Source organism: Trichoplax adhaerens, genomic scaffold, assembly GCF_000150275.1.
Source record: "Trichoplax adhaerens TRIADscaffold_21 genomic scaffold, whole genome shotgun sequence".
In the NCBI taxonomy this organism is placed as follows: domain Eukaryota; kingdom Metazoa; phylum Placozoa; class Uniplacotomia; order Trichoplacea; family Trichoplacidae; genus Trichoplax; species Trichoplax adhaerens.
The window spans coordinates 303017-325131 of NW_002060962.1; the positions used below are offsets into that span (position 1 = coordinate 303017).

General features: G+C 32.7%; 3 protein-coding genes across 3 annotated transcripts; 2 read left to right on the plus strand and 1 right to left on the minus strand.

Moving 5' to 3' along the window:
• Positions 1–856: 856 nt before the first annotated feature.
• TRIADDRAFT_61091 (uncharacterized protein) lies at positions 857–1648 on the plus strand (the record flags this gene model as incomplete). Its single annotated transcript, XM_002117015.1, has 1 exon — positions 857–1648. One exon carries the CDS (start codon positions 857–859, stop codon positions 1646–1648), a length of 792 nt encoding a protein of 263 aa, XP_002117051.1.
• Positions 1649–12336: 10688 nt separating this feature from the next.
• TRIADDRAFT_31932 (uncharacterized protein) lies at positions 12337–14244 on the plus strand (the record flags this gene model as incomplete). Its single annotated transcript, XM_002117016.1, has 3 exons — positions 12337–12832; positions 13246–13446; positions 14084–14244. The coding sequence occupies 3 exons, from the start codon at positions 12337–12339 to the stop codon at positions 14242–14244; spliced, it is 858 nt and encodes a 285-aa protein (XP_002117052.1).
• A 1136-nt stretch (positions 14245–15380) lies between these two features.
• TRIADDRAFT_61093 (uncharacterized protein) lies at positions 15381–17518 on the minus strand (the record flags this gene model as incomplete). The annotated part of the gene is made up of 7 exons (XM_002117087.1): positions 15381–15515; positions 15667–15819; positions 15945–16125; positions 16263–16378; positions 16467–16537; positions 16742–16820; positions 17339–17518. 7 exons carry the CDS (start codon positions 17516–17518, stop codon positions 15381–15383), a joined length of 915 nt encoding a protein of 304 aa, XP_002117123.1.
• Positions 17519–22115: the final 4597 nt, after the last annotated feature.

Here is a 22115-nt window from a genome sequence, read left to right on the forward strand (position 1 = left end):
ATTGTGAAATAGATATACTAGTATCGGATAAATATCATTCTTGATGATACTTTGCACTTCATGCGCCATGCTACTACATACAGTAGGCCACATAGCTATAGCAATTATATAATTATTGCTAGCAAACCTGTTACTTAGTTAATAGAGACCCTGTCTGTAATTGAATCTTAATCCTACCATGCTACTATGACTGGCTCGAGAAATGCTATTTTATGGTGGGCGTACCGTATCACAATACAGTACAGTACTGTACTACAGTAGTAAGCACTGCATCTCGTTACAGACTGTACGGTACTGTAAGAGTGTCAGTACACTCTACACGTTAGTCAGTAGATTTTTATTTTAAATTTTTGCGCGTAAAAATCATTACGGTATCTGTATCGTACTGTACTGTATACTGTACGTACTGCACACTGTACTGTACACTGTACACTGTACAGTACGACACTGTACAGTACTGTAAGTTATTGTAATAAGTACAGTAAGTTACACTCATACTGTACTGTACGTTTGGCCAGCTGGTAAGAAGGTGGATGGCTGTTACTTAGCTTTAAAGCAACGAAAAGTTTGTCAAACTTTGCGTACCTGCAACCGCTACAAGTACATGTATTTTAAACTGAATACAGTGTAGAGCTCTAAAATCCCAGATAAAACATACTGTAGATGACATTCTGACAATGATATAGTTACTTATATACTGCACATCAATTATATTATTCCTTTCTTCAATGGGATCCAATTTGCAAATTGTAAATTACACCCAGAGTACTGTATAATAATAAAAATACAATACTCGTACACTCTTTTATCGATACTGTCAAACTAAAACTGGGTTAGCAATTCTAGTTCACTGTCAATGAAGCTACCTTCGCTGAATACACGTTCCGTGGATTCTAAGGACAACCAAGGCACTCCGGTAAAATTGATCAGCTTACGATCGGTAGGAGTTGGCTCATTAGTAGGCTTTTGTACATTTCCTGCAACACTAGGAACTTTGCAAATAGTTCTGTTCAGCCCATTAAGATTATCATGCTCAATTCCAGTGGTATCATCTGTTTCTGGCACACTAGCTGTTGCCACTTCGGTTACAGTTGCGTCAATCGCCTCTATATCTGCTTCATTATTTTATCAACGACTGGAAAACTCCCTAGCAACAAAGAAAGATACCAGAAAAGAAATTAGTTTACGCTACTCATTTTCTCCCGTTGATTTAGGGTTCTATACTGTAGCTGCTGGCATTACTTTTAAAATTGCTGGGGGTCGGTTCAAATCTGTATTACCAAGTAGCTTTTTCAAAGCAGGAGCTTTTGCACATTCTTGTATACCTGCCAAGGGACAGATGTATGCCACAAAGAAAGAAAAATGGTTACTTACCTCGCTCGGGCGAAAATACGGATGCCATACCTGTGGAAGTAGAAGAAGTAAATTCTATTTTGGAGATCATATTCCTCCGAATACACTACTAAGGAAGGGAGAGCAACAAGTATTTTATCCTCAATGTAATCAATGTTCCAGTTTACAAGGTGGATTACTTTCAGGAAATAAAAGTAACTTCAAATTAAAAACGCATGCCTTATCGTTAAGGCTATATCACTTGTATTTACCATTTCCATTTATTTTAATGGCTATTCGTCAATTTGCTATATAGACAGCATTGATATGTACCAATGTACGCGCATGTATAATATATTATACTGTATATATATAATAACTTAACGCAATCATTGTATATTATTATTATAAATATAATTTGATCGGAATACTATAGAAATGTGTCTTAAAGTTTATCATTTTTACTACAGATACTGGACAATAGTCAGATAAAGCGTGTACAGTATAATTTGACTGTTTACTTCAATTAAATTGTCCAGTATCACAGTACAGTACAGTATTTCAGAAATAGGATTGGCGATGGCATACTGTATGTAATCAGGAATGTCACAGTTCACCTCGATGCTCCAAAACTGTCGATATAAGATTTAATATACTGTAAATGTTTCTCCATTAACAGACATAGTATATGTCGAAGTTTACTTGATATGAAACTAACGTTGGTACAAATATAACGAATTTATAGAAATGACCAACCTCAATTACTGCTATTGGAGGGTGATATTGAATAGAGTATCTATGAAAAGGAAAGCAAATTCAATAAATCGTTGTACATTTAGAACATCGATCAAAAAGTAGTTGTTAATTTGCGACGAGACTTTGAATCGTTGTGGTAAATGTATCATGACTGAACTTTAAGTTAGCAGGTAGTGATTCAGGAAAATGATAAATTTGGATTAAGGTTCAGAATACAAGAATAAATTAATTTTTAAAATTATAACCGTGCTGTTCGTCTCAGACTGTTAACTTTGTAATAAATTTATTGCATTATTATGGATGATAATTCTATCTAATGGTACAACTTCGATTGGACTTTAGAATGTAACATCTACATAATAATTCAGCAAAGATTTCAACCCTGATTACGGTGTAGTGCATTATAAAACGCATATGATGTTCATATGCTTTACGCTGGTATTGTACAGATGTGAAATTTTTAAAGTAGCGAGCGTCGCATACTGCAAAAAATTTTGTTTCATGTTGTTATTATAACTAGGGTTTGTAGGGTGTGTCTCTTTACTTACAGGTTGATGTTTTGATGAAATACGCGTACATTATTTTTTCAACGCATATTCATGATATCTATCGTAACTACACAATTTATGATGCCATTATCCATTAAAATTACCTCATTTTACCATTATATGATGCTATTCTATAACCGCATTTTATCATCGCAATTGGAAACGCTTATACTCCTTTACATTATGCATATTCATACATGGGCGTTATTGAATGTAAAATAATTTTACAAATTGCTAGAATGCACCAAAAGATGTTTTATTTTATTGATAAAGTTCTTCACAAGAATTCTAGCTTAATTAATAGAACATACAGTATATACGCGTATACAGTACTTAAAATTTTTAAATCTTGGCATGATATCAACGCGCATTCAATATTTCTTAAATTAGGCAATGGCAAGGCGTTAAAAAAGTGAAATTTTAGTCGAAATTATTTGGTTTAACTGTATTTTTCTAATTTTACAATTTATATAATATAATAAATCTTAATACTATCATTTTTATGAGGGCAACGCTTCTGAAGCTCTAGCCAATTACTGTTGTAAATCCCATTTCATCACGTAAAATTTTTCTACAGTATTATAAAAATCATATATCTACAGAGCATCATAAAAGAAGATATCACGTAATTTTATGTTAGTTACGATAGCTACGATAGTAACTAACATCGCAAAAAGTTTGAAGTCATTTTTTAATCTTACGATAGGAAAAAAAAGTTTCGGTCGAAATTTGATAAGAAGGGCATCGTGGTAGAATCACTTTATCAGGGACTACTCGCTGGAGCTATCATTACCAAAATATTCCGTGATTGGAATATACTAATTGATTTATTTATTTTTACTTTATTTTATTATTCTATGCGGGAATACCACCGGCGTTGTTGGTAGTATCCGTTCACTAACCATCACAAACCCTAATGAAGGTAAAAAGATAAAAAATATCAATATGTTTTAATATGCTCGTACTTAAAAATAGCAATACAAGCTCGGACAAGATACCCAATTTTGAATATAGACATTGATAATAATAAAATTGATAGGATTTAATAACCAAGTATTGAAAGTAAGCTCTATCGATTGAATGACAATTCTGCTGTCTAATGTTACTGTATACGCGTACCGACGTACGCGTATATACAGTACAGTAGTATATGACTAGAGTCCCAATGCAACAAGTGAAGTCAAGGCACAGTCACTGCAGCACGATTCAATCACGCACTGACGCATTGACGTCGTGGTGATTCTTTTGTTGGAGCGGCATGACAAAGAGGTTAAGTAGTGCATCAATTAAAGCGATGACAGAATAGTATGTAACCGCAGTATGGTATGGTAGAACTATGCTGTACCGGTGTATTTGAACAGTAGACTACACTTATTGTAGTGTTTGAACAACAGCCCACACATTGTAATGTACATTATACAGATGAAGAGATAATTAGGTTTACACACCAAAAAACAAAATTTTCTTACGTAATTTTTCCTCACCAATTCTACTGTATAAATGATGCAAGGCTTTTTAAGCTCATGCTTTGCGAGATTGATTAACTTTCTATTGCAATTTACAGTCCAATTTATTAGAATGCGTTTATCTGTATACTATATTCGTAAAACCTTATCAAGGAGGACGCACTTGAGCTGCTATCCGTACAGTATACAGTACTCTACTGTACAGTGTACAGTGTACAGTAGATTGCTTAGAAAATAAATGGAACTTTTATGATTCCGAAATCGGCTTGAACCAATTCTTGTTTGTACTTTTTAAAATATTAGATCCGCTCTAAATTGATCTAGGTAAAGTCAAATTCGTCATTTTTGTTCTTATTGTACTACGTAAACTGCTGCGGCAGTAACTTGTACTGTATGAGTGACATAGGTGCTGTACACAGACTAAACAGTATGTACTAGGCAACGTGTGCAGATGGATTTTGAAACTTCACTTTACGTGAAAGTCAAGTGTTGTGGACTTGATGGGCACTTCAGCTGAAGTTCGCTAAGTGGACAGTATAGTGCTACTAGCAGAAACTTCTAAATTTACAGCAGGATCCAATTAAAAAAATAGTATCAAAACGCCAGATGAATCAACAAATAATTACAGTACGTAAATATGTTACTACAATGTGATAAAATGGAAAAGAAATAAATATCGATCATGACCTTGGCATTGGTTACGACAGATTCAAGAAAAATTGTCATGGTTTATACTTACTGTACTGTACACTATACAGCACAGTAATCAGTAATCTGCAACTGATTATTATTATTATTACTACGGAGCTCAAAGAAGGCTGAGAAGACGTAATAATGTTGTGACTAGATGACTACATACAGTATAGTTATCTACCTGTTCAATGTTTAAATTTATAGCACCATATACACTTGTACAATATATGGTAGATATGTTACATAAATAATAAATATTACAATTGCAGAAATCTGCACGTACACGATTATCGTACTAGAGGTTTTGGATCAAGTCGATTTTATAGGATCCGAAGTTTTAATGTCTATGTGTACATCACTGTTTAGTTGCAAGGCTTGTTCTCACGGTCGAATTTTGAAAGTAGTTATTGCAGAGCCTTACCTTGCTTGAACGAGTGACGGCCGAGCCAGATCTCGGTCTTCGAGATCCCAATTCGTTGAAAGAATTCCATAAACCATCTTTTGGTGTAACAGACAGTTTGGAGATGGAACTTTGTGAAAGCGACAAGCTGCCAAAATGACCCAATGGCTGCTTACTTGGTAAATTTTCTATAATTAATAAAATAAGAATCCGATAAATCGACTGATAATGGTTGTGTTGTCTGCACAGTACATATAGTATATGAACATAATTGCAGCTTTCAACATACAGTACTAACAAAAGTACAAATTGATTTGACAAAAATCATTAGGTAATAAAATAATGCAAACAGGATCATAATCAACGGTAATTAATCCTGCAAATTTTTTTGATTGCTGTGAGTCATTTTGATATGGCTGCGATCACTTTTAAAACATGAAAATACAAGCATCTACAGAAACATCAAACTGAAAAAGACGTACGTCCTTGATTAATAGGAAAGTTTTGGTCTAATAAACTTTCGGATCGGACCCTATTCTCAACATGCTTCAGAGAGTGAACCGAGACGTAAGATGGAGCTAAATTGGCCATGGTTTCTCTTGATGCGATCTCAAGATGAATCAAAATTGTGATCCTTTATAAAGCACTGCGCTTGCCGGTACATCAACGTTTCAGAAAGAAGTAACAATGTGCACTTTGATAGCAGAAAAACAATCAAAAATGATTTGTCTTGCTTTTACCGCATTGCCAAGTAAGATATAGACACACTGTACAGTAGCAGAGTATGCTTGAACCCTAAGGGCTTGTCATGGGCTGTACCCATTCAAAGCTGATGAAACTGCTAACGCAATGCATTGTAAAATTGCGTAGTCTACAGTCTACTGTACTGTACTGTACAGTATTATGACGCGGTAAAATGCAAAGGGTACAGTACAGTACTGTAGATTGTAGCATTGTACTGTACAGTACAGTACAGTATTCAGTACTGTACTGTACTGCACAGTAGTTCTGACTACTACTCGGCCAACCGGCTTAACCAGTTATTATCATGCTGAGATATATAATGTAATCATATAAATAAGAAGATAACCACTTTTAGACCCGAAGTGAACCGATTCACAGAGAAATCAGAGGATTAATAATATAATTATTATAATTGTTTACATTATCGTCTCTATGGACGGAATTGAATATTTGGGCAGTTATTTTTTTTTTTTTATTCTTGCCCTCATGAGATATGCAATGCAATACTGTATTTAGATGCATACTGTACTATAGAAAGTACTATAGTCGAGTAAATTGAAAACAATTTCTAATTTCAAAATACTGTATGCTTGTTGCTTATTACTCTCCATTTGGATTACATCAATCGATAATTGTAATGATAAGTTATGTGGATCTACAAGGCTGTAACTCAGATTTACCATTACTTCAAGTATAACCCTGATATTTCCTTTTGAAGATTGATATAATTAGTCGAATTTCCAAGATTCCCATCGGACGTAAACTCTGTATGTTTCCCATTTCTTTTATAGGGCTTGATCCGCCCCGTAATAAATACAAATACGGTATAATATATATCGACAGCAATGATTCCGGGTAATATATACTAAAGTGGTAATATCGACATATTCATGGGTGATTTATCAGTCCTTGGCAGTCGCATAACCTCATTTGAGTTGTAACATTTTTCAAACGGCATAATGTCAGAAGCGGCTTGCTTAAACGTTCAAACCTTCATCATAGGGGGCTTGTATCTCTTTCTCAATCTTATGTTGGCGGAACTTATTCACTGTCAATACTTCTCTGCGGTAGTCAAGAGGTACGGTACTTTTTCAAAGAAATCGTTATATCGACGTAATTGCGGTCTAAGCCGCATTTAGATTCTAGTGCTACTCTACTATTCAATGTAAAATTGGCGTACTAGCCTACTTTTTACATGTACCTACATTGTATTCACTTTTGATGATATATAATACAAGCGTGAATCAATGATGGTCATTATCATACCATTTAATTAGTTGTTTATGAATAATAAGAGAGCATGCATCATCGCTATGACGTAAATAACATTTCTAATTAAATGAAATTGGTGTAGATCAAATAAATATCGCAAGTTGAATCAGTAATGATGGCTAAATGTTTATTCCTAGTTGTAGTCAACAAAGGAAGAATATACATATACGTGATACCATGATAGTACAGTATACCATACATTAAACGTTGTACAATGGTAAAGTAGACTGTGTGGATCAGGTCAAATCCAAAATTGATAACAACTACAGTATCAGTATATTGGCCATTTGGCGTCCACTAAAATGATTCAGTACTATACTAAAAGTTATAATGAAAACATTACACAAACAAAACAGACAATAGTATTAATTGTTTTCCTATTCTACTTGAAGCCGGATCTATTAAAGTTTGCAGTAATTACCTTAGTTTTCTCAGAAATTATCTTATATACTGTAACCAGTAGATAATAAACGTTTGAGTATACCAAAACTACATCAGTTATTATTTAGAGATTTTTTCATGTATTACGGCATGATTTTATAAACTGGGTAGTACTATAGATATAAATTGACCGTTAAAATTTAGTGTGTCTATAAGCTTGGAAGAAGGTATTCTAGCATTAGATCGATTGACTTACATATGAGAAAATATCGAATTCATGCTATTTACTGTATACTACTGTATACGCGTATACGCGAGTAAATATTACGAAAGCCAATGGACTTGTAGCAAAGTACAGTAGTGATTTCTAGTGATGATCCAATTTATACGTTGAACTTTGACATAGGCAGTAAAGTTGGCCATTCAGATAATACCCCTAAAGGCACTACGCTATCATTAATCACCTTACAGATAATACTAATAATATAATTGAACGTTTATAGAGCAATTGTTCGTATACAAGCAACTCTTTCGAAATGATAAATTAACGAAGAATCGATTAAAGAACCGTTAAACCAAATCCGGTTTGTGACCGGCATCCATTATACATGTCCGAAAGTTAATTAGCATCTGGGTAAATGTAATCGTCATATCAATTATTGTTCTTTTAATGTCCAATGTTACTGGCTACCATCAATCCCTTTAGTGGCGTAAGTTTAATGTGGTTTTTAATCGAAGAAAACGATATTAGTAGGCAAGGAAAGTGAGCTCTACATAAAAAATTTTGAATTAAAGATGTTTATATGATAACATTCACTATAAGTATGCTAGTATAAAGGCATTTGTATCGTTAATGAATGAAGAAGTTCATCTATTATTGATTATCATGATTATTGTAGTCTTTCTGCTGTACTGTATTCTACAGTAACTGAATAATGAATGGCCCAATATTTATTTAACTTGAATTCAAAAGCATCGTATTACGACAAATTTTTAGACGGCGCCAATAACTGATGTTCCGCCTTCGGAGTAACAAAATATTATATTAGTATCGTATCCTTAATATTCCTTATGTAAGTAAAATGTACTTACATTATAACGCTATTCATTTTAGCCATATGCTAATCAATAATAAAAAATAAATAGGAAGTTTAGTTCACTGCTTGGCTTCACGAGAGTTTTGTTTTCAATCATTTTACTTCTTAGAAAATCTAATTAAGAACAGGCCTATTCAAAGGCATTAAGCTAAGAATGATAGCTTATTTTATAGCGGAAAACATTCTATTAATTAAAAAATCGTATCATGCTTTATATTGAAGTTATGGGATAGTTATTTAAATTACAGTAAGAGTTGATATGTGTACGTCTGTGTCGCTGGATATAAATCATAGAAAGAAAACCTCCTGAAAGCAGAATTTAATTTATGAATAATTCGAAGGGTAAACTACGTATAACGAGTAAATTAATTTTTCAACATGTAATTATAGTGAACATATGGAAGATTTGCATAGCATTTAATAAAAAATATCATAATAACTTACTCAAATTTAAAAGATATAATAATAAAAATCAAATTAAATATGGAATGAGATACGTATGCAATAATTTAATCATAAAAAATCAATATGACGAGTAACCATCGCATAATACGTATACATAATTCTTAGTAAGCTGAATTGTCTGATTATTTTGGAGATGTGTCATTCTTAAATAAAAAGACTTTATTTTACGATTTATTTTACATGAATTCAAAGATTAGATAATTAATTTTTTGATTTTTCTGTACGGTAATTATGGCAAGTGATCGTATAACAACAGATTTCAGTTCGAGTAAAAAGTTGAACCTTGGCACTAATTATCCATAGAGGCTAAATTTATGGCACAGCTTTTCTGGTCATTATGATCATCATCTATCTGTCAACTTGCCAACAACATCGCGTAAATAATATAATACTTGATTAACAACAATATATGTTACCGCACGTACAGCAAGGGTTTCGAACTTATTTCACAGTATTCCCCAGCTGTAACCTAACGACTATCCCTTTAAATCGACGTATGCCCATAATACAGCATGCAATACAATACCTGGCCACTATTTGATTATAATCTCTATAGGTAAATAGATCAAGATTAGAAAATAATCTACTTTTATACTGTAAAGTGAAATGCCGTTATATTTACAAATAAAATGATAATTCTATTTACTAATTGTGGAGGTCACATATGCTTCAATGGGTTTACAAAGACTTGACGTTTACATATATTTTATCGGAATTTTGTCGCTCACATCGTCTTTACCTATGTAGGCAAATCCATTATTACGCTAGAAAGTCGAAAGTTCGATTATGATATACCAATCAGCTTATTTTTTGATTTCTGTAATGGAATTAAGTTTGAAGAAGGATTACGTAATGTTATGAAATGCCAGCGCAGTCATGTCGATACTGCATAATGAAGTATTGATACACGCCACTAGTAGCTGGTAATGCACAGTGATCTAAGCTCATACACGATACAGTAATTTAAGATGCTTGCTTTTCGATTTACTATACTCCTGTGCTTCTACAGTTTATAATGTATGCGGTCGTACGATACGTATTTTTGTTCAAATTTTGCCATGAATAAATTACAAATGAGAGTTTAATGTATTTCACTAAACATAGTAATATTAAAATTGTAATAAAACTTGTTTCTCGAGTTTCTCTATAATTAAATTATAATTGTATATGATTCGGAATAAAACAGATTTTATTATGAGTTCATTGTATTGGCTAACACTACTGTATAGCACCATAGTAAATAAAATATTTTTTCTCATCGGTAGACCAACAATACTAACGATTATCCATCTACTTTATACGAATAAGAATAAGGATAGCGTAGCTATACTGGATGTGCAGAACTTCTAGCGTTATTCGCGCAATAGAGTTCATAATAAGAATAACATAATTGTTAGATATCGGTACGATACAATGATTCTTATTAAATACTTTTAAGGTAATATTAGTTGTCACCCCTGTAACATGTGATAAGACGAAATTCATCAGATGATAAGTAAGACAGAGTATGCAGTCTATAAATACCGGTAATTAATAATAAAGTGCTAGCTACAATTATATTCTCGGAGTAATCTCTTACTTTGGAAAACACAACGATAATCGAATGGTATTTGCAGCAAGTTATAAGATTAATTATGTTACCTATACATCGATATCTATGCTGTATATATAATTATTAATTCGGAAATTGAATATTATGGCTTAGTAAAAGGCCCTCTATGTCAGTACTATATTTCTATATCTGTGTCTATGTTTACTATTAATTTCCACTGTAACTCAGTATTGTGGCATATTCATTGTAGTACTGATGTGTAGTACAATGTTGTAAAATATACCCCAGTGAAAAGATAAATGAATTGTGCATTGATCAATTTGATATTTCTAATGCTGATATATAGTATACTATAGTAAAATATACCCTACGAATGATATACTGTATTAGGCAGTATTGAAATATTAGACCATCGCATAAGATTTATTATAAAGAGGATTCTCGCAAATTTCAAATTTTATCATCCTATGATTTGAAGATTGTAATTCGGAAATTGAATATTGTGGCTATAGACTTCAATTATTTAGACTTATTTCATGTCTAATTTTGCTTCAGTAGAATACATTTTGACGACAGTAATAATAATTATATTATACATACAGATATAATTACCTATTTTTTTTAGCGAATTCATTACAGAAATATAAGTATTATACTGTATGTTCTCGACATTACAGTAAACAAGGTAATTAATAATATTTATGTACACTTGTACAGTATTTATACAATTAATAATTATAATATATACATGATATATATATATATATACAATTAGCGTTATTGTATGCAGTCTGACATGAATTAAAGGTGCAGCAGTAATGTAAAAGCGATCATCAAAGATTGTTAAACGCCCTCGTTATACGCTGAGTAACAGTACTGCATAAAAATCGAGGGATCTAATTCAATGCACATAATTGTAGTGTACAAGTGTACAGTTGATAGTTGGTAGTAAAGCCAGTAAATATACAAACCTAAAAGAGTATTTCCACAGTAGCCGATAAGATGCCATGATCCATTCTTTCTTTAGTATTCCCTGTTTCAGTTCATAGAATTCTTTTTTATATCAACGGATCCACTCATACTCGTGTAGCTTCTTTTCGTAGAAGTGGAGTACCGCTTAAAAAAAGTGTGCAAAATAGATATCGCACAAATCTCTACGCTCTACTACAAACGCCGCATTATTCTACGACAGTTGTTTTGTATAAGTGTAATATCAACAGTACAGTACAGTACATAATATCAATCAGTACAGTCATTGAAAGTCATGGATGGGAAGGGACGTACAGATGGTATCCACCCGTCACCCATCAACTACGGTAGCAGATATACAGTACAGTACACAAGCATGTAACAAAACGACGAACGACTGGTTATTAAGCTCGGTGCAAGGAGCTGCTTGATCTTCGATGCATCTTATATCGATCTGTTTCAGGTCTTTGGTGAGCCCTTTACTAGTTTATAATGGCTTCATACAATATTGATCAATTTTTGTATGCAATATTATAGGATGCATGCTGTCATATTGTTTATCTGCGTCAGACGATGAAGTAAATTTATTAGAATTATGGTATCAGTAAATAACGCAACGTAGTCAACGTCTACATAGTCTAGTAGGAAGATTTTAGGCAATATGACAGACTCATTTAAGGTTTGGCTGCAAACAGTTTGCAAAGATTTTTCAGAATTAAAAAACGAAGAGAAAACTATCTGCTTGAAGGAATTGATAGAACTTTGTGGACCTTCTCAGTTATTTTCCCTTTGGCATCAATTTAGTCCAGTTCTACACTGCGATTTCTTGCAGTATTTACCGTTGGAAATAGTTTATAAAATCTTGCGTTATGTCCAAATCGAGCATGCCTTGCAATGCCGATTAGTAAGCAGAAAATGGAATCAAGTTATCTGTCGCTGTATTCCGTTATGGAAAAGTGCCTGTAGTGACGTTGGAGTTAATGTTGATAATGTTTTGTTCAAGAATAAGCATTACAGCGCTTGGAGAAAATTATATCTGCAATGCAGGACGAAGCTTAAGGCGGTATCGAATACATGCTGTTATGTTGAAACCAAACTAGCTGGTCATACATTGCCTGTTAGAGCTGTAAAATATTACCAAACTTTACTAGCTACAGGTATGAATATTTGTCTGGGATCTAGAATTTATCAGTGGTAATCATACTTTGATGCATGACGTGTGACGATGTGAAAATATGTTCGATATCTTGTTATTGATGACTATGCTTAGGACAACGATTGTAGAATACAAAAACTGCATGTGTTATGATATTATAGCTCTTGATCAAACGCGATTATTGTTACTGTCCTATACTGTACCATGGACTTCTAGATACTGTACCTAGAAGTCTACGCCTATATCTACCCTTTTACGAGGTTACAATGAAGAATGCTATTATTCGATTTGTTTCTATCATTACTGTAGCAAAGTTATGACTAACACAGTATGTGTAAACTAAAATTTATAGCATAATATTGAATTGATATACGTATTAATTCTCTATTCTACTGCATTATATACTATGTGTAGGTTCCGATGATAGGACTGTACGCATTTGGAGAAAAATAAATGATCAGTTTCACTGCAATCATGTCCTTCAAACGCATTCATGTGCAGCTTTAAAGTGTGATGCAAATATTATTTTGACGGCTTCTTTCGATACATCGGCAGCCGCCTGGAATTGGCAAAGTGGCCAGCTAATCCAAAGATTTAAAGGACACACTGGAGCAGGTTAATTTACTGTATATGAAATTATGATTTATGCGAGCGCAGTGAGTAATAATATTGCATAATAACTCGTTTCGAAATCTAGTTGTCTATACAAATAATTTAAGAATTGTTTTACGTTCGTAATTGTTCTTCTGCTTGCATTACAGTAATAGAAGTTATTTTCTGTACTGTTGATTATTGTATTATATGATATTGAAATCTCAAATGCAGTTCTTGATGAACTTGAAATTTATTGTAGAATACTGTATACTGTACAGTATAATGACACATTTTGTCGTTTTTTAGTAGCTAGTCATGTCAACGAAATTAAAATTTAAAGGAGCTTAATTTACCTAATGTCAAATTTCTATTTCAGACTTATACGTGTATATATGTATGTTATGATCAGTGCATAATCCTCTTATCCATGGTTTATTAGGACTATATTTACAAATAAAACGTATCAGCCCAATACTATCCATAATAATCCATTCCTACCAACAATTGAATCTCATTGTTTCACCAGTTTCCTATTGCAATTTTAATTTTCTCTTAGTTGGGATATTAAAACACTTCTATTATAATACGGTTAGAGATGTATGAGCAGATTTTAGAACCTTATGATTTGTTTTGTCTTTGCATCAAATTCTATTACTAGTATACTGCCTAGATTATGATCTAGACCAAGATTTACTTGTTACTGGCTCCACGGATAAGACAGTTAAAATTTGGAAATTATCATCAGGAAGCCTACTAAAAACTTTACGTCACGACGAGTGGATTCTAGAGGTAATAATGTATCTCAGATGTAACAAGTGATGCACTTAAATATTAGAGTAGCACATTCTAGACCTCAAAGATTGGGCTAAAGTATGAATTTTCATATAGGTAAAACTAGCCAAATCTTTAGTTAATGGCGTGAAATTCGATAAGGAAGATCTGCTGCTAATTGTAAAAACGCGTCATATCCTTTCGGTGTGCGAGATATTATCTATTACGAAAGTTGAAAATATGCTGTATTCAATTTTATTTCTTTAACGATTGTATTACTGAAATCTCAGTTAATACTTTTTCAAATAGATCTCAATTATTGCTGAATCGTTTCGCGAGAAGTTAATCTATCCACTCACAACTCTAAACAAGGACGACCAATTTTATCCTACAATGCAATTCAACGGTCATGTGATTGCGTGTGCAGCAGCTAGTGGCTTATATTTTTGGAGTATATCCTCGCTATGCTGTATCAAGTACGTACTTCTTCAGCTTTCAAATTTATAGCTGAGACCCACGTATGCTGTACTGCAGTCTTTAACTACTGAAACAGTGCTGTACCCTAGCTAGTTCGTTACTATCTCATGTACTGATATATGAATAAATATGTGGGATTTTACTTTAGATTTATTCCTTCAGAGGGAGATAAACGACTGGTCTCGTTTGGTAGCGCTTTAACAGTGATCCTTTACAGAAGATTTGAGGGAGATATTTTGCGTATTATTGACACAAAGACTGGTTTAGAACGAGCTGCAATTTCTTTCAGTGATACTTTTGAAGTGATTGAACCTTGTACATTAAATTGGCTCGATGACATATCTATGATTCCGATGGATAACGAACCTCTGTTTGTGATGTCTCCAAGTGCAACGAGAAAACTAGATTTTAATGTAATTATAGTGCAATGGAAAGACCTTAAAAAGGAACATGTAAGCGATTCTGTATGACAATTTGTTATAAGATAATTGATATTATATAGAAATTGAGAATTATTTCTATTTTGTAAATAATATCGCAAAAGATAATAATTTATGTTAATGCAACAACAATATTGAACAATAAATAATTTGGTTATTTTATTGGCCAATACAAATTTACTTTAAAGAAAAATTATGTTATTTATAAGTATATATACATATGCTCAAGTTAAATCAGCTTTATATATAGAATGTTTTGTTGAAACATTATAAAATGGCTGGTGAGGTTCCCAATGCAAAAAATGAAACTCCTTTGTCACGAATTCTATAGTGAACGCATCTACTAAGTGGTGATAGTGAATGCAAATCATTTTGCTCTCTTCTCGTGAAAACCACCTTAAGCTAGGAGTTATTAGCAATCCAAAGAAAATTGAAATTCAGTATTTTTCCACAGTATAATACATACGAGGTAATAAAGGAAATTCGATTAGAACTACAACTGCACTTTACACACATAGATATTTTATACTAGTATACGTTATAAAAGACCGACCTGACCGTGGACATCCTTAGATCTCCCACTTTGTAAACCTTCTAACTCCAAAACTATGTCGGCAAAATGATGGAACCATCTACTTAAAAGATTACTTGACTGATCTTCAACGTCCGAATCATTATGAATTAAAGATAGTATACAACCGTTGGTCTGTAAAGGAGAGAATTTGAATATGGTTAGGGTTAATAATTTTGAAAAAGCGCTATGCGTGCATTCTTTACAAGATAATATTGTTAAATTGATTGTATCAAGAAATAGTGATGATTGTATATAACCTTTTTACAGACGGTATGTTGACAGTAAGTTAGAAAGGTACAAATTTCCGTGTGTTGAAATCCAAGATATAACAATGTACTGATGTCGTCTATAATCAATAAGGTCGGCAATGATTGATTTTCATTTGCAGAGATTGCCGAATTTATGGCTTGATATAAAGAATGGAGGGATTTACAATTGCTGTAATAAATTTTTTAGGTAATCCAGGGTTAGATCGAGTAGATGTAGTTTACAACAGTTGAGTGGGTTTACAATCGATAGATTAAAGTAAAACGTATATAGTCGTTGCAGTTAAGCATTACGGTACTTTCACATACCTGGTATCCAAAAGTGGGTTTTCGACGTCTCGATTAATAATTCCATCTAATGTATACTTCAGCCCGGGTAAAAAGACAAAAGTCTTATCGTCGCAGGCAGAATTTAGGTTTATACCCTAAAGGTAGATTTGTTCAATGACATGATGAGTGAGATGTAGAATGAGTTTTTTAATATAGCAGGTGATATTGACTGGATTTGCTTACTAGTTTCTGGGCAACTGAGCTATAATGACTGAAAGACTGGGCAAAAGCAAGCATTACAACTTTTCCACCGCCTGAGATTGAATATGAGAATGATTATGTCATCATAACTATAACGAATTAATGAATTCGATGGATTGCAATACATCAAAGAAGTCACACCATGTAATTGATACAAATGGATAATGTTTGATTCAAATTTAATTTATTGATAAGTTAAGAAAGTACCGGTTATTCTTATCGGTTGATTGTATGTCGTGTGCAGTCTACAAATTTACCTTGAATGTATAATGATATAAAGTGGTGCAATAAGAAACTTCCATCTGTTTGAGAATCTATAATGACCAGCGATTTTCCCTACAATAAATAGCAACAGAACAAAATGGTTAGTAAGTAGCGTACATTAATTAATAAAACAACATTTTCGACGTTAAACTATTGTAAAGTACAGCATGCTAGTAGAGAACCATAGAGTGTACAAATCTGTTCTAATGGTGTCAGAGGCATACAGAATAGTTAGGTAGATCTTTTTTTACTTCTACGGGTATTGGAGTACAGTAATGCGATAGCAATGAATGAAATTTAGGCAACTTCATGTAACTTGCAATTTAGAAGCAGTATGCTAGCAATACAGTAGAACATGTCGATTTACTTTATAGTAAAGCCTTTTCTGCGGTATACTTATGCAGCTAAACTAAAGTGCATCTCTAACTGTACATGTACTTATGCATACAGTATTTAAAGTAGTCGATTTTGGGCATCGCAAGCGGTCTTTCGATGAACGAATAACAAATAATAAAGTAGACGAGAGCAGAATATGATAGCCAATTTTAGCTAGGCTAATGCAGTACGAATGCCGTATTGTAAAGCATTACGTTGGGTAAATTCTTCTTGTTACATTCCAATAGAGAATTAAGTTCTGGAAACATCTTAGTAACGTGATTAAGACGATGTAGAAGGGCTCCTGAAGTGTTTAAATTTTCTTTCTCGACGCTGCTAGCTACCCTGCACGATGGAGCTCTAAGCTCAGAGACTTCGTCTGGAGATCGTCTCATAGGGAATGTCTATGAGCATCTCGGACTCAAGTACTGTATACTGTACTGTCGTCTAGCCAGAACCAAGTATGCGACTTGGAACCGATATTAAACCCTAGTACCGGTACTCGTTCTGCATACTATATACTAGCGTTTAGCCGATACTGTACCCTCTCTACTATAGCAATCTTACAACGCGCCTAATATGAAGACGATGGATGTGCTTTGCAATTTTAAAAATAAGGCGGCTACTCTACATCTACTATGGCCAACATTGACAATGTATCAGTCCTTTTGACTTACGAGAGATCTCTTTCCTATACCATAGACATTCTTCTAGAGATCTTTGTCAACAATAATGTATAAAGTGCTTATAGTAGACCCTTTCTACATAAGCTTATTCAGCATGGCAAGTTTACTGGCGCAAGGCATACATCTAAGGCAACGCATCCAATTTTCCTTGGCAAAGCTACCCTACAGAAGTATCTGTAATCTCTATATAGGACAGTGGGAAAATCGTATCATATGAGAGGCTATCCTGTAGATCGAGATGAGGTGTAAATTTCCTTTGCAAAACAACCATGCATCCCGCGTATGTATCTAGACTGGTAATTAATATGCGGAATAGTTGAAGCAACATGGAAAATGGATGCACTGCAAGTTTAACCTTATTGTATTCAGGTAAAATATTGAATTATTTATTTAATTTATGTATCGTTATTATGAGGAGATAAATTGGGATTTAGTCCATATTATAATAGAAAATATATCCATTAATACATGTTATTTACTGTATTTGAGTGAATTTCATCCCCACCCTATGGATTTTTCGAACCTTCAACTTCTATACGAAGTCGTACAGGACATTGTCCATACTATCACTGTATTCCTTAACATATGACTACTGTAATTAGCTAAAATTATTGACAGACATACTGTAAAAATGCTTAGTTTGTCTACAGTGTATCATGTAATCGTTGATGGTTATTTCTCAGCAAGGTACTTGAAAACGACTTCAATAGATGCCTCCCAATGCAGGACACATTAATTACTATCTATAATTGCACAAATAGTCGATAGAAGCAGGAGTAGCTGGTGTTAATCAATAGGGTTAATTAGGTTCTACTGCACTAGCATGGATGGCAGAAATTAAAAGTAAACAGACGTGAGGTAATACACTTATACTGTAAATTTAATTGAAATTATACTAATTAGAAATAATCGTCAAAGTAGTACGTATGCAGTTTCTGTTCTGAATCTACGTAAACAGTATAAGAAATAATTATAGCCTAGCTACATCTAGATATAGTACTCGCTTGATGTAAGAATGCTACGTATGCAGTTCCCTCATCGACATCAAAGATGCATAATTTCCATTTACAATGATGCTTTTAGCTTTCAATAAGCTCTCCCTTACTGGCCAAACCCCTACAGTGTCAAGACAAATGATCCAATGATATGAAGAAGAAGCGACAGAATGATTGGTGAGTAAGTTGTCATGCGTTTCTATAGCAACCGATGTAAAACATCTTTTTTATTGTTGCGTAATTCCTTACGTTGCATTTACCATAATGATAGCGATTGTTCTACTACTAGATAATATTCTTGAAACATTGCAAGGCTACTATCTAATTCATTGATAATAATATAGAGCACTACACACTATACACGTATACTGTACTAATTGACTGGATCATTTTTGACAATATTAGTTGTAAGATTCAACATTAAATCATTCATCATTGTCATCGATATTAAGAGCAAGTCATATAGGGAAGTTATTGTCTTGGATATCAACTAATGCTAAGATCTATGGCCATGGAGAATTACTAGGAGTTACATCAATATAATGAACATTAATCTTGAGTGTTAACAAGCGATAAGACGAGAGCACGATTGCAATTGCTCAATTACTTATATCGTAACTTTTATCTATCTATTCGTATATTATTGTACAATAATCTTGACGCCAATCATCATCAATTAGGTAAGAGATTTATGCGTGTGTTCAAACTTTATATATCAACGTAATAACTACAGTCATAGCCATTAATTATTTTTAATTGGAAATGATTGGTATTGTTAGTTCACGCTTGTTCTAACGTTTCGATGAATTTCATCATCGTTAATAACATTGAACGTAAAGCGACTTTCGATGGTAAATGATTCAGGGAATATGGGCTATTTTCTTACGATGGGCTATTATAGTTATAATAGGAAATAAAGCTTTTTGATACGATAGTAATTAACATCTTGGCATACCGCTGTTTTGAGTTATGTGAAAGATTTTATATACAGAATTAAAGTAATGTAAAATATTATTTACGTGCTTTCGAAGTAGTACTATACCGTTTACTTTATAAATTATCCGAATAGGCGTTACGAGTGATAGTAAATTACTTGTGCACTACCTGCAATTTTACTCATGTTTACGTTTTAAATAAATGTCCTGGTAAATTATTCGAGAAATAATTCCCTTGACCTATCAAAGAGGGTGTACCAATCGAGAGTCAAATAGAAGTAATAATTATTTCTATTCAGTTATACTAGTTACTCAGAAATTTTCAATAGAATTGTTGAAAAAGTCTTCCTATTAGATTGAGATGCTCTCATAATAAACCATCTATCTACTGAATTTTCTTATCAAACTTTTAGATGGGAAGTGAATACTGCTACATCATACGAGGAAGATATAGATATATAGGTTAAAAACAGACAACGTATTGACCAGTGTCAGGCCCATTGCCTATTGGTTTTGGTGAAAGCCATTGCTTGACTATTCTAGTATTTGAAAACAAGCAACACTTATACTTGTCATTACATGACGGTTAATCTTCTACAATACCTTACTTATCTTGATTTGCTTAACCTTACGAGCGGACTATCGGCTAGAAATGATAATATATCCGACATATTTAAGAAATGTTCCATCCACAGCTCATTCAGTGCACTATTTAAAGACATATACAGTACTTCATATCTTATTTTAATACAATCCTGACGCCAATAATAATATCCCCTCACAACGTGGAAATTATGATCACGTCATGGATGAAAACTGAGTATGCTAAATTTTGTTTCATTCTCAAGATCAATTTCGGAGAAAGTAATAGAATTTTCGTAACGTGATTGAAATTCATATTGTCTTTTCCTTAGCAGTTGTTGGTTTCTAATGTAATTTATATAAATATAAGAAAGAAACGAAGTAGGTGATTTTAAAATAGAAGCTATATGAATAGGATTATTGACATTTCGTAGTCATTTTTAATATGTGAGTCAAGATGTTGGTGCATACGAAGGACTGCTCATACAAAGGGGCATAGTAAATCATTCTTCCCTTCTCTAATTTTCTGAATGTATCAAAATTAAAGAAATCCATACTCAAATCATTTCATTAGATTTGTTTGATAGTTAGATGATGCTGAAATGTTGTACCCTTGCAGCATCATTGTTTGAGTTGGTTTTCGTTCATTTACTTCTCTTCGTTTTAACGTAATTTTTGATAATGATAAAAAATAATATCAAATAAAGTCAGTACTTCTGATTACAGCAAGTACGATTTGATGTTTATATAACAGGCAGTTAGTTTTTTATAACAATACTAATTGTTCATACTGGATGATTTTCTAAAGCCTCAATTATTAAACGCCGAAATATACTGCTAATACGAATTCTATTTTGATGATGTTTAAATATTATAAAATACACAATAGTTACTATATACTGTATCAAGGGATAAATGAGATTTTTGAATAATACTTACTCGGAGTTTAAATTTTTCAACGTAAAGGATAGGTAATATTATCTATTTATATTCTCTGATAGGGCGTTCAATCCTTTAGCTCCTTTAACTATTAGATTTTTAAATTATCCTATTGTCAGAGTTAAAAGTTATTCAGTCTTTTTATGTAACAATTGCATGAATAGATATAATTATAGACTTTTGGGATAGTGCATCCTAACTCTCAAAATAGCTAATATTTAATTTGCGCTATTTTATAAAAGTTACATATTGGGGCTATTCTAATTCAAGATTTATGAAATATATTTTTTGGTCTGTTAAGTGTTACATCAAAAACTTACAATTAAAATCTACGATTAGTTCATAAAATTTAGAACCATGAGTATAAAAGTGTTTCTCCACTTTTTAAGTATTTCTTATTATTGTAATTTAGTGAGAAAAATAGACTCTTTTTATATAAAAAATTCAGCATTCGATTTTGGAATATATTAGGGTATCTATATACGGTTTAAGGATCTGCTTTTATCGAAGTTTATCAGCATTACCTTATTTTGAGTAACATTCAAATCTTTTAACTAATAGTAATCATATACTACAAGTATATAATGTAATGTTTCGAAAATAATGGAAGAATAGGTATTTAAAGTGATCTTTAATTTATCTTCGACTTAATTACGTATCCGCTCATGCATTTTTTAATTAATTATATTTAATCATAGTGAGATTGGGCCCTTTTAAATTGAACTTTGAACTGTTATTTCGATTGAATCATTACCAAATTCTATTATCTATATAACATTGTTTGTTAAATTATAAATATCGATTCGGTATAAAATCAAAAAATAAGTTCTTTATGATCATAAAATTGCTGTTGAA